The 14,675-nt window shown below is 37.4% G+C and overlaps 1 protein-coding gene across 9 annotated transcripts in view; it reads right to left on the minus strand.

Moving 5' to 3' along the window:
* Positions 1 to 2,755: 2,755 nt before the first annotated feature.
* AGTPBP1 (ATP/GTP binding carboxypeptidase 1) overlaps positions 2,756 to 14,675 on the minus strand; it is a 195,882-nt gene continuing 183,962 nt past the window's right edge. For 7 of the 9 annotated variants that reach the window (XM_034967480.3, XM_034967478.3, XM_034967479.2 and 4 more), the window contains one exon: positions 2,756 to 3,502. In XM_034967480.3, the coding sequence (XP_034823371.2) occupies positions 3,325 to 3,502 (178 nt within the window). In that variant the 3' untranslated portion in view covers positions 2,756 to 3,324. Of the gene's footprint in view, positions 3,503 to 7,910; positions 10,500 to 14,675 lie in introns of those variants that run through there. The other 2 variants (XM_034967481.2, XM_055091988.2) reach the window with 1 other exon arrangement.

Below are 14,675 nucleotides of genomic sequence, written 5' to 3' on the forward strand. Positions count from 1 at the left end.
TTTTATTTTAATTTTTTTGTTTTTATTTTTTGAGACAGTCTTGCTTTGTCGCCCCAGCTGGAGTGCAGCGGCTTGATCTCGGCTCACTGCTGCAACCTCTGCCTCCCAGGTTCAAGTGAGTCTCATGCCTCAGCCACCCAAGTAGCTAGGATTACAGGCGCATGCCACCATGCCTGGCTAATTTTTGTATTTTTCGTGGAGGTGGAGTTTCACCATGTTGGCCATGCTGATCTCGAACTCCTCACCTCAAGTGATCCACCCGCCTCGGCCTCTCAGAGTGCTGGGATTACAGGCATGAGCCTCTGCACCCAGCCCTAAATTTTTTTTTTATATTTTCAAAGCTATTTATTGTTTATGAAAAAATCATTTCCTAACTATAAAGAATTTCTCCTTCAATCTTGTGAATATTTAATAAAAAGCTTTATTCAGGCTCATAATGTATGCTAAAGTACTTCATTAATATAAAATATTATAATACGTAGTTAGGAGTTTTTACACTAACATAATAAATGGAAATATTTGAGTCATTCTGCACATTATAGTAACTGTAGTTACTTTTAATATCTAATTTTGTAAAAGCCAAAAACAAATTCATATACAGCCAGCCCTCCATATCTATAGGTTCCATATCCACAGATTAAGTCAATCTCAGGTAGAAAATATTCAATAAATAATAAACAATTTTTAAAAACGCAAATTTAAAAAACTGCCAGGCATAGTGGTGAGTACCTGTAGTCCTAGCTACTTGCGACGCTGAGGTGGAAGGATTGTGTAGGCCCAGGAGTTCGAGACCAGCCTGGTCAAAGTGTCCCATTGTGAGTCCTCGTCTCTTAAAACACACACACACACTATACAGTAAAACTATTTACAGAGCATTTATATTTATATTGTATTAGGTATTATAAGTAATCTAGAGATGATTTAAAGTATACAGGAGGATGTCCATAGGTTAAATGCAAATACTACTCCATTTTATATCAGAGACTTCAGCATCTGTGGATTTGGGTAACTGCGGGGGATCCTGGAATCAATCCAAGAATACCAAGGAACAACTAACTGTATGGACATGGTGGCTCCATAATCTACTCTCTGAAGAAGTATAACTATAATAAAACATGTAATTGTTTTATACATAAAATATACAAAACATAAAATAATTGTTTATAATTATAAATAAATAAATGATTACTTTCCTTCCTAAATTATCCTGATCTTTCCTAAATTTGGTTACTACACTAAGAGGACTAGTTCAACTTCACAGTCTATTTGATCTTTGTTTTCTGAGATTAGTAAGAATTAGGCTAGGGAAAAAGACCCCTTTTTCAATTGCTCCATACTACATTTTTAAACATGGCTCCCCAAACATCAGAAAGAATCTACACTGTTAATGAAATACTTTACATATTAAAAAGAAAAATCACTGATTTGGACAATGCAAAATTCTGAAATACATCTCTATCATTCCAATTATAACAGGTTAAAAACACTATAGGAAAAAGTGAGGAAGATATGTGCCAAAACCTAAGCACCTGAATCCTGGCGAAAATCTGCAATGAGGTATCTTTTGGAGGTTGTTTTATTATATCAGAAACTTAGTTCTTAAAACACTTATCCAAAGTCAATGGATTTGCTTTATTTTATTTAAAAATAAAGTCATTCTTGCAGCAAGAGGGCTAAAACCCAGGTAGGTTTCACTACAAGAAAGGATTTAGCCAGGCACGGTGGCGCACGCCTGTAATCCCAGCACTTTGGGAGGCCAAGGCGGGTGGATCACGAGGTCAAGAGATCGAGACCATCCTGGCCAACGTGGTGAAACCCTGTCTCTACTAAAAATACAAAAATAAGCTGGGCGTGGTGACGGGTGCCTGTAATCCCAGCTACTTGGGAGGCTGAGGGAGGAGAATCGCTTGAACCCGGGAGGCAGAGGTTGCAGTGAGCCGAGATTGCGCCACTGCACTCCAGCCTGGGTGACAGAGTGAGACTCCGTCTCAAAACAAAAACAAACATACAAACAAACAAAAAAAAAGGGTTTAAATGTACTGCAGTCATCTAGGACTCTGATACCAGCGTCAGCATGCCCTAAGTCCATTCACTTCAGTAAGTCTAATAACACAGCACAGCTCGAGATGCTGAATAAGCTCAACAGACAAATGCACACTTAACATCAGATCATCTCCTCACTGCATTTTTCAAGCTTCTTAACAAACTGTTCAACTGCAGTGATATACTTCAGGTGTATCCGTGAGGCACAGGATTAGAGAAATGGGCTGTTCAGATATATCTCTTATGATAGGTGTGGGTATACCTCTATCATAACAAAATCTAAGAGTAGTATATTCAGCTTTTTTTTTTTTTTTTTAATTGAGACAGAGTCTCGTTCTGTCACCCAGGCTGGAGTGCAATGGCACTATCTCAGCTCACTGCAACCTCCGCCTCCTGGGTTCAAGTGATTCTCCTGCCTCAGACTCCTGAGTAGTTGGGATTACAGAAACCCGCCACCACGCCTGGTTAATTTTTGTATTTTTAGTAGAGACAGGGTTTCACCATGTTGACCAGGCTCAAACTCCTGACCTCAAGTGACCCACCCACCTCAGCCTCCCAAAGTGCTGGGATTACAGGCATGAGCCACCATGCCCAGCCAACTTTCTTAAAAACAACTTTTTATCACTGTGTCCAATTCTGGGTTTTTATCACATTCTCACAAAGTTCTATACATCAAATAATCTGAGCTGGTTAAAGAAGATGACAAAATGAATGCAACATTTAATACAGTTTTTATTTGTTTAATTTGGTAAATGTAGAATGTAATGGTTTCAAGGCAAACCCTGGATTACTTCAGTCACAACCCAATAGTTAACATGATTCGGAAGAACAGTCTTATCTGCAATATCTACCCACTTCTAAACAAACACATCTATAGAAATCCATGTACATATATATTAGTTTTCAACAAGTCAGGATTTTCAACAACTCTAAAATTTCAATTTTATATTCTGAACACACTTCAAAATTATCCACTTGATGCAGGATATAACCATAGGGAGATAAAAATTCATGCAATGATACTCAGGTTTTTTTTTAAAGGTAAATCCAATATTTGATCATTCAATGCTACATAAAGTGCACTGAATATCGAAAATAAAACAAGCGCCAATTTTATCATTAATTAATAACACATTTATTGTCTTGAAACCAAACTGGCCCAAGTTACTTTTTGTCTTTTTGAGTCAGCTCTGTATAAACTCATTTCTCTCAAGCTTCCTGGGAAATAAAAACCAAGATATTTCATTTATTCTTTGCAGTTAACAAGAGATGGCAGCGGGCTCAAGGTAGGTATGTTCTTGATAATTCAGAGTCAGAAAGTACTTCTTCTTGAGCAGAAGGTTCATAATCTCCTACATTTTCAGCCAACTCAATATCTAACTCATCATTACTTTCTGCACTGTAATCAACTTCTTCAAGGAATCGAGGTTCATCTTCATCCAAGACATAAGTGGTAGGGCTGCAGCCAAAACACACAGAACATACAAGACTTTGTGAGGTCTTAAGGTCCTAATATAAGATTATTTCACCATACTGGACTAACTTTGATTCCAATATAATATAAGCTGCATTAACTTTAAAAATCTTATCCAAATGAACAAGTTGAAATTTATAATAGGTGAAAGTTCCTTGTATTGACAATAAGCAGTGAAATGTGAATCATTAATTGTATTACAAGAGTATCAATATATATCCTAAAATTAGATAGATAGCTTTAAAAACAGTGAACTCTCTCATCAGGTTATTTCTTTGAACGATTTCATCAATTTGCAGGCTAAGATTTATTTTTTAATTCTACTTAAATCACTGTATATCAGGCAAATATAATTTCAATAGTCCTTACAAGAAACTGTGAGCATTTAATTGGCTTCTCGAGTAATGCACTAAAACCACTCACTCTAAGTCTATAAAGTGATTAGCTGCCATAAAAACAGCCCATATACCCACCCCACCAGTTTCCGTAGGTCAAGAATAAAACTGAAAAACAAGTGAACACTCTACACCCAGATTAATTACTTTCCCTAAGGACACAGAATAAGACATTTGCTTAAAAGCACTAAGTGCTTCTAAATATTTCATGAAGTAGGTCGTTTGGGACTGAGACAACTTTTCTACTAGGTTCTGTAATGTATTCTTTCCTAGAAAAATATCACATTATTCTGATTTCTCCCCATTTGTGAGATTTACACCCCCCCACACAAAATATCAAATAAACACTACAGAAACATTTTAGAATCTCTAAGGTAGTGACCAAAACTACCTGAATTTCATATAGATGTATGTTTGTTTATTTCCCACCTGCTTCCAAAAAGGATTTCCTATAACTGATGCAATTAAAACCTATAAAATCAGACAATGAAAAAGGAACAATATGTTAAAATAAGAGAGAAGCAGATGTCATTAGTCACCTAAAATGAGAGAATTCCTGCAACTGAGTATGAAATTCAGTCCAGATATCTGGAAGTTAAGGTGGGATGGGAAAGTTAATAGATTACATGGCTCTAATTTTCTGAGAAGTTTGCAAGACTCATCCAGCAAGAGTACCTTTTTTCCTATACTTGCTTTAATCTTGCTCATTAAAGGGAAAAATGCATTGCAAAACCACCTTGATCTAATGTAGCAAACTTCCTCTTAAAAGTTCAGAGCTTGCAATATGATAGAGTAGTCCAAATAAATCAAGCTGAGTGGCTTGGAGGATTGTGTGAGACTTCACAACATACCTAACACTCACGAGAACAATTTCACAGTTTTTAATTTGCAACTAAAATATTTAGTATGAATCTGTTAGGTCATTAGAGAAACAAGTTAGATTAAAAGAAATGATTATTTGGCTTTGGGTTTTTTTTGTTTTTTTTTTTTTGAGACAGAGTCTTTCTCTGTTGCCCAGGCTGGAGTGCAGTGGTGTGATCTCGACACACTGCAACCTCTGCCTCCGGGTTCAAGCAATTCTCCTGCCTCAGCCTCCTGACTAGCTGGGACTACAGGCCCCCACCACCACGCCTGGCTAAGTTTTATATTTTTAGTAGAGACGAGGTTTCACCATGTTGGCCAGGCTGGTCTCTAACTTCTGACCTCAAGTGATCCGCCTGCCTTGGCCTCCCAAAGTGCTGGGATTACAGGTGTGAGCCACCACACCCGACCTTATTTGGCCCTTTAAAATGACTTACCATGTTTCTTTTGAAATATAATAATTCATTCTTCCTCCTTGAGTTTGTATTTCAAATTCTCAGAGGAGTCCCAGGTGATTCTTAGAATAAATGGAAAACTAACTGAAGCAAAGAAAGGTAAAAGAGGGAAGGGAGAAAAGACAAATCTTCTCTTGACACATACTTATTTTCTTCCTGGAGACAGTCACAACAAGAAGATATGATAATGGAAATGCAAGGAAGAGACAGATACTAAAAAGTTACGCACTGTGCCAGCACAGGGGCTGGGGAAACCACCCAGAACTACAGAGGCTGCTTCCAGATAGACAAGAAGTGGCCAGTGTCTCCCATCAGGTAGGAAGAACACAAAATCCATCAGGTAGGAAGAACACAAAATGTTGGGTAGCTGGGCAGGGAAGCACGCATCGTTCAAGAGATCTATGAACAGCGGAATTCCAGCCCACCTTTCCCCCTATCTGAAAACAAACTTGGCATAAGTGAAACTGGTTGCTGGGAGCCCAGCCACTGCACTGGGATCAGAGTAAGGATCTCATTCTCCATGGGAAACTGAATATGGCAGAGTTAATCAATTTGAACAAAAGGAAAGGGTTTACAGAAAAAGCCTAGTCTTATAAGCTGAAGTCAATGAGGAAACAGAATGAGAGAAGTATGATTTAGGAGCAAGAAGGATGCCCAGGATAGAGCTAAATAAGTTTAGCTTCCTTGACAGGAAGGAATCTTAGAGCAATGTTGGTATCAGGTGTTGATGTGCACTTTTAAGACAAAGTAGCACAACCTGGAAGGCAAGTACCTGGAAAATAAAAGAAGCATCTTCACAAGAAATGCTTAGGAAAATAATCTGATCCTGTCAGTTCTTGATCTTGGCTCATTCATCATGTTGACTATGAGAAGAACTCCATTCATTTCTTGAAATCACCCATTCTAGTAAGAGTATGGAGCTGGTCCACTCCTCTGATTCCACTCCTATAACCCACAATGGCCCTAACATTTGACTCTTGTTTCTCCAGGTCCTAATAAGATCATGTTCCTAGCCACGGCTTCATTAAGGTCTACATTGGAGCTGAAGTATACAGCACACATCGAGCTATTGTGATGGGCCCACCAGTGCTAGCTCGGGCACATTAGTCAGGCTGAGTGTGCAAAGAGGAGGAAGTTAGCGGTGCAAAGAGGTATACACAAGTGTGTACAAGAGTTTGTGAGTGTGTGTGTGTGTGAGAGAGAGAGAGAGAGAAAGATATCAGGGGATCTGGAAGGAGCTAGGGGAATAAATACTGAGACAGGGGAAAGAGAGAAACAGAAGATTACATCCCCCAACATTCCACTAAAACCAGCATTCAGACTGCTATTCCAATCACCATTTTCCAGTCCATTTTTACTAGCTCTCTCCACTGTGCTTCCTGGTGGTGAAAATTCTGATACCCTTCTATTCTAGTTTGCTTAATTCCTTTCTGTCCCTTCTCAATGGTAATCATGTGCTCCTCATCCTCTATGCATTCCTCAAACCTAGGCACTGTATTTATAAAAATGCTTTCTTAGCCAACAGCTCTTATAAGCATGCCCTCTTTGAACAAGTTCATCTATTTTACTCTGTATTCTCATTATTTCCAAATCCAAATTTCTAGCCCCAACTTCTCCATGGAACTTCTGTACATGCATGGACTTGCCAGATATAGTCCCATGACTGTCTCACGTGCACCTCAAATGTAGCATCTGGAAAACTCACCGTTCTCCCCACCAAGCCCAATCCTCTTCCAGTATGCTCGGTATCATTCACTCCGTGAGTCATGCAAACCAAAGTTTGCTACAAGCAAGTCCTGCCACTCAATATCCTGACCACTCCATGCCTCACATTTCATACTGCAAGCCTTCATCAGCACTGTTTCCTCTGCATAAGGTATTGATAGGGTTTGGATGTGTGGCCACTCCAAATCTCATGTTGAAATGTAATGCCCAGTGTCAGAGGTGGGGCCTGGTGGGAGGTGTTTGGGTCATGAATGGCTTGGTGTCTCTCACAGTAATGAGTTTTCACTCTGTGTTCATGCGAGATCTGGTTGTTTAAAAGAGTGTGGCACTTCCCCCTCTCGCCATGTGACATGTCTGCTCCCGCTATGCCTTCCACCATGAGTAAAAGCTCCCTGAGACCTTCCCAAAAGCCAAGCAGACGGTGGCACCATGCTTCCTGTACAGCCTGCAGAACCACCAGCCAATTAAACCTCTTTTCTTCATAAATTACCCGGTCTCAGTTTATAAGTACCCAGTTGCTATAAAGGAATACCTTTATAATGGACAAATACAGGTATACTTCACATCTTTCTTCCCCTAAATACTCTTTAGTTTTTCAAAACACAGCTCAGTCTCATCTTCAGATGTTCATCCTTAAAGCTCATCTTGGAATATGTGTCCTTTCTCTATATCCCCTTTGTACCTTGCACATTCTATCTGATCACTTCATGTACGCAATTGAAAGCACTCATTTGTGTGCCTATATTCTCAGTACTAAATCACAAGTGCCTTTAAGATCAAGAACTGTGACTTACCCATCTGATCTCTCCTGTCAGTTTCCAGAAGGGCATGACACATTGCAGGCACCTCAATAAATGTTTGCTAAACTCTTTATGAAAAGCCTTGAGGTTGACGAGATCCTCAATTTTTATCCCACAGATTTTACTTTAGTGAACAAACTTCAAGGCACAAGACCAATCACAGCAATTCATCTTTGCTTTTATTAATAATTTCAACCTATGTTTTGAGCACTTTACAATGTAGGAAATGCTTTCATAGACATTATTTCCTATGATTCTCACAAAACCTTCACTGAAAAAAAAGACTTCAAGGTCACTTGCCCTATGCTTATAAAATAATCGCTTTAAATAAGCAGATAGGAGTCCAAAAAATCTTACAATCATAAGAAAAAAAAAGTCTAACCAGTACTTAATTATTTCTTGTCATGATTACTTTGTTTTAACGCCACTGTTTCCTTGCTTCCCCCATTTTCTTCAGATAAGTTTACTCCTTTTGGCTTGTCCTGCATCCTTTTCTGACAGCTGCCCTGTGTACACCTGCCTTAACATCTATCCTTCTACTCTGAATAGACTAAGCCAAAAGCAATTAAGAAATATTTCATTCTAAAGAAAACAGCATTTTAGTCCAAAACCAAATCCTGTCATGCTGCTTCAAGAAAAACATCAAAACTTTCACCCAAAGAGCCTTTCTGACAGGATGAATGCATTGAAATTCTCTGCTGTATGGTATCATTATGATGCAGAAAAGGTTTATAATTCCAACTGATTTCTAAAGAGAACAAAAAATTTTTACTTTATGCAGATTCAGAAAGTTTTCTGGCTACCCTCACATTAAGCTATTAAGTGTAACACAAAACTAAACCTAAAAAATTCACCATTCTCCCTCAAATTTATGCCATCTCCTTCCATGAGAGCTGATTTGCCATCCAAGACACCAGAATGTACATCTTCGGCTCCATGACCTACAACAGGCATGATGAAAGCAAAACACTGCCCATGGAGTTGGAAATTCTGGGTTGTGCCTCTACTGTATTCACCAGTTGTATGACCCAGAACAAGCCATTTCCTCTCTCTGAGCACAGGTTTCTCAGTGTAAAGCAGAGATAACAATATCAGTCTCACCCATCTCACAAAGTTGCTGGGCTCATATGATGATAATAATAAAACCTACCTTGTTAAAGAAAACAGTAAATCAACCTTTCTCAATTCCTAAAGAACCAGGCAATGGCCTGTCTCAAGCCAATAGGATGAAAAATACTCCATCTACCTTTGCACCTCAGAACCCTCCTTTAACTCTGCACTCTTAACTCTTGAGAATAACCTACCTGTTTTAAGACAGCATAATAAAATATCATGGGGGAAAATTTTTGAAAATGATGCAGAAACAGAAAAATATGCCATTGCCTAAATTATTGGCAATTTGTGAATTGCTGATTGTGTCTGATTTTCTTGTATTGAAATGTCAGATTTAGGGTGAAAGAAAATCTTTCTATTTGTACAAATACCAGAAGATGTTTCATTTATATAATTTATAAAATTTTATTCCTATCTTGTGAGAGATAAATATGGCATCTCCTAAAAATAGCACAAAGTAAACAAAGTTATCCATAGAAAATGCAAGTAACAATTTCTGTCAGGCTTAAATGGCTACAGCATATAGACGTACATGCATACACACACATAACTAGCGTACAGAATATCCAACAAGAGAATATGTCTATTTGGAAAAAAAAGAAATTTGCTAATCTATTTGTACTTTTGTTGAAAAGTACAATACAGTCCCTGACTTGTAATAGTTCAACTTAAAATTTTTTGACTTTACAATGGTGCAAAACCATTCCGTTATTTCAGTATAATATTCAATAAATTACTTGAGATATCCAACAGTTTATTATAAAACAGGCTTTGCCTTAGATGATTTTGCCTGACTGCAGGCTACTGTTTAAGTGTTCTGAGTATGTTTAATGTAGGCTAGGCTAAGCTATGATGTTTGGTAGTTAGGTGTAGGAAACGGGCTTCTAACTTACGGTATTTTCAACTTATGATGGGTTTATCGGGACATAATCCCACTGTAAGTCAAGGAGCAGCTGTATCACTAAGCTGGCTTTGGGAAGCAGCAATTAACTATGTCACTAAGCTCCAACTTATTTTGCCATTGAACTAAAACATTCCTTACACATAATGAAAGTGTTAAATGACTAAATTATCCAAATTAGACAAGAGCATTTCAAAAACTGAAACCATTATATTCTATTAATTTTGGTTACATACTTGGGGGATATAAGATACAATAAAGGAACGTGAATTTTAGAGTTAGACCTCAATCCAACTCCTGATTCTGACCGGAATTTCTAGATGGATGGCCTCAGGTAAATTTCTCTCTTTCAGCCTCAGCTGCACACATCCATAAAAGGATCATAATACCATCTGTCTCTGATCATTCTCAGTAGAACATTAGAACCTCTGGGATAACCAACCTTTACAGAAATTCAGAATGAACATGCTTATCAGGGGTCCCAAGACCACCATAGGGTTAGTGATTTGCTAGGAAGACTCACAGGACTCAGCACACAGTTGAATTCAGTTATGACTTATTACAGTGAAAGGATACAAAGCAAAATCAGCAAAGAAAAAAAGGTGCGTGGGGCAAAGTCCAGTGGAACCCAGGCCAAGCAAGGGCAGCTGTTAGAGGCAGAGAAGTCATCAGAGCTTTCAGCAATTTCAAAGGATTGGAGGCAAAAACTGAAGTTCAGAGCTGCCAAGGTTCCTGAAAGAAGGGAGGTGCAGAGATGTGACCTCAACACTTGACAGTTTTCCCTTAAAGACATTTGACAAATTTTTAAATTACATAGTACAAGAGGCTAAAAAGCAAAGCATAAAGCAGCAAAACAACCAAAACAAAAAATAAACAAGTGAGCAACAGAAATTTCTGGTAGTCCTGTGGTGCTGGCGAGAGGAGGAGCCTAGGCCTTCAGTTGTGACCTCTGGAGGGCTACAGCTTACAAAGCCAGGAGGAGGCGTGAACCAAGAGTTCAAAGAGGTTTCATACATTTTGCAACCCTACCTTAAGGAAACTCAGGGGCTCTCTGGACTCAGGCAATCTGCCCTACTCTAAAAGCCTCCCAGAAGATAAAATGAATCTTCTGTGAGCGAAGATATCTAGAGCCTCTGAAGTTTTTATACATAATACCTGGCATCTGATCAAATATTACCACACATAAGAAATAGAAACAGGAAAAATATTCCAACAGAAACAGACCCAAAGGTAGTTCAGTATGGGGGGTCTCAGGCATGAACTTTAAGTAATAATTGTAATTAATATGTCCAAACAGACGATGAAATGAAGAATTTCACCGTCTATTAATCTATTTAAAGAGAATCAAATGGAAAACCTAGAAATGAAAAATATATAACTGAAATTAAGAACTCAAAGATAGGTTTAAAACTGTCTTTTGGACAGAGCTGGAAAGAGACTTAGTGAAGCAGAGATAGGTAAGTAGAAAATGTCCAAACTGAAGGGAAGAAAGCAAAAAAAGGATAGAAAACTTAAATCTCCACATAAATTAAACCTGCTGAGGAAAAACGAATGTGGCAGATGCAACATTTGAAGAGCTAAGGGTGGGGAATTTTCCAAAAACAACAAAAGACTCAAATCACAAATTTAGGAAGGGCTACAAATCCCAAGTAGGATAAATACAAAGAAAACCAACTCTCAGCACTCATAGCAAAATTGCTAAAAACCAGAAATAGAGAAACCTAAAAGCATCCAGACAAGACTCATTGCCTTCAAAGGAGTAAAAAATAAGACAGTAGGCCGGGTGCAGTGGTTCACACCTGTAATCCCAGCACTTTGGGAGGCCGAGGCGGGTAGATCACGAGGTCAGGAAATCGAGACCATCCTGGGGAACATGGTGAAACCCCCGTCTCTATTAAAAATACAAAAATTAGCTGGGTGTGGTGGCAGGCACCTGTAATCCCAGTTACTCAGGAGGCTGAGGCAGGAGAATCACTTGAACCCAGGAGGCAGAGATTGCAGTGAGCCGAGATCGTGCCACTGCACTCCAGCCTGGCGACAGAGTGAGACTCCAACTCAAAAACAAAAAAAGATAGTTGATTTCTCAACATAAATAATGGAAGCTCAAATTCAATGCAGTGGCATCTTTAAAGTGCCAGCGAGGGGGGCGAGGTGGCACTAGGGGGAAGACCCACTTAGAATTCTATACTGGAGATACAGTCTTCAAAAGTGAAGGTGAAATAATATGAAATTTTTCAAATAAATAAAAATGGAAATAATTTGTTGTAAGCAGACATGCACTAAAAGAAAATTAATCTTAAACCAAAACACAGAAATAGAGGAAGAAATGAAGAACAATGGAAAAGTAAATATAAGTGAATGTGACTAACTAAAACATTAATAATGTGTAATTAGATTTAAAATATATGGAGTTCAGTTCAACAAACCCTAGGGCTTACTTTAGTGTGGAAGGTGGGAGAACAGAAAGGATCAGAAAAAAATAACTATTGGGAACTAGTCTTAGTACCCGGGCGAGGAAATAATCTGTAGAACAAACCCCCGTGACATGGGTTTACCTATGTAACAAACCTGCATATGTATCGCTGAACCTAGAAGTTTAAAAAATACTACTAATAAAAAATAATAAAATATATGGAGTTCAATTAAAATATATGACAATAACACAAAAGGTGAAAAGGTGAATAGAACACATCTGAAGATCCTAGCATTGTCTGTGAAGAGGCAAGAAGAGTAATTTTTATTATACTCTAATAAACCAAATATCCATGTTATCATCTCTAGAGTACCAGTAAAAGAACAGCAAAAGAGAACGGAACAAGCTTACAGAGAGACAAAATTGGAATAACAATAAAACTTTTTGAATTAATCTCAAAGAAGGTGAGAAAAAAACATAAAACAAGTGAAACCAATAGAAAACAAATACAGTAACTTACAAGCTCAGTTGTATTAGTAATTCATTAAATGGAAATGGAGTAAATACTCCAATTAAAAGACAAAGATGACTAACTGGATTATAAAATACAATTACCTGGTACATACAAGATTTCTATCTTAAATATAAAGAGAAAACTGGGACTAGAAGGATGGAAAAGATATTATGCAAAAACTAACCAACGAAAGCTAGGGCAACTACACCAATGTAAAACAAAGCTGGCTTTAAAGCAAGAAGCATTACCAAAGAAGAGACATTTTATGATAAAGAGATCAATCCACCAGAATGACGTAATGAAGCAAAAGTTCTACACATCTACTATAATAATACATAAAGCAAAAATTGACAGAACTAAAAGGAAAAGTGGACACATTCGCAGTGATGGGGAAACCTGAAAACATCTCTCTTAATACCTAATAGAACAAACAGACCCAAAAACCATTACAATGTGAAAAATCTGAACCACAGATTTAAAAACTTGATCTTATCAGGAATATATGGAATCCTACAACCAGCAATTAAAGAATATACATTCTTTTCTAATATGAATATAACACTAAATATGTATTCTTCCTTATGCTGATATATTATATTCTTATTTTGAAGTCTCAGACATTTATTGTGAGAGAAATAACTTTTTCTCCCAAGAGGCTACCAAAAATATAAATAGCCATAAACATATACAATCATCAAATTCCTTACATAGCTAAGTCTTCCAGACTAATAATCACTAATTTGATACCTATCTACATCTCAATTATAAGGATCATTTACTTATGACAAGGCTCAAAGCTTTCGTTATAATCAAATCTGGTCTGGGATCCCGAGGTGCTCACATCAGTCCCAAACTTATTTATCTGGATGATTTCAATCTCTCTATTTGTGGGTACAACAGCATTTCATCTACTCAGCACAAATACAAATGGTGCACTTTTAGTTATAAGCAACGACGATTTCCAAAGTACAAGAAGGTATGATATGATCTCCAATTACATGACTTATCTGCCCAGAAAAATCTCAGTAGTAATTACAGCGCTAAGAATTTTCTATGTAGTAGCAATAAATGATTCCCAGAAATGCAAACCAGACTCAAGTTATGTGTACCACAGCTATTAGAAAGGAAAATCTTTTTTCTTAATTTGCTTAATTAAATGGTAAATTATACATTAAAAATAAGGCACATTAATACCAGTAAACTTTACCACATAGCTAAGTATTAGACACTACTGTTAACATTTAGCCAAGAATTACCTATATTAATTTAATTTTCTCAGAAGACAGAGTTCCTATATATGTATAAACAAACAAATACTAGTTTCACATAAGGAAAATACAGATAACAGAGGTTAACATTTCATTCTAGTGTTTGTTAACGGTCTATAGCAACTAATATCTTTGTACTATTTTACCAATATCTACCACTCAGTCTCTCTCATAATGCTGGGGAAAGGACTACAGCCTTTAGCTGAGAAATAATATGATGGTAACTGGTCCACAGACTCATAGTGTTCCCTATACCTTATTCGAAAAATATCAAAACATACCAAATTAGGTTTTTTAAAAATGTTAAAACAAAATATAACTAATGCTAAGTATTTTAAAGGCTTTCTTTGGCTTAAGTTATATTTATTAGTTGCATTAGGAACAATTTCTCATCAAATTTTCTAATGTCCATGCTGTAGGTATGAAAAGGAATTAAGTAGTGACACATGCTACAATATGGATGAACCTCAAAAGCATGCTAAGTGAATGAAATCAGACACACAAAGGTCACATATTGTATGATTCCATTTCTATGAAATATCCAGAATAGGTGAATCCATACAGACAGAAAGCAGATCAGTGGTTGCCAGGGGCCAGGAGTGACTGCTTAATTGGTATGAGGGTCTCCTTTGGGGGTGATAAAAAGGTTTTGGAACAAGACAGGGTGATTGATGGCTGCACACCATTGTCAACATACTAAATGCCACTGAATT

The sequence above is a fragment of the Pan paniscus genome, chromosome 11, assembly GCF_029289425.2.
Source record: "Pan paniscus chromosome 11, NHGRI_mPanPan1-v2.0_pri, whole genome shotgun sequence".
Lineage (NCBI taxonomy): Eukaryota > Metazoa > Chordata > Mammalia > Primates > Hominidae > Pan > Pan paniscus.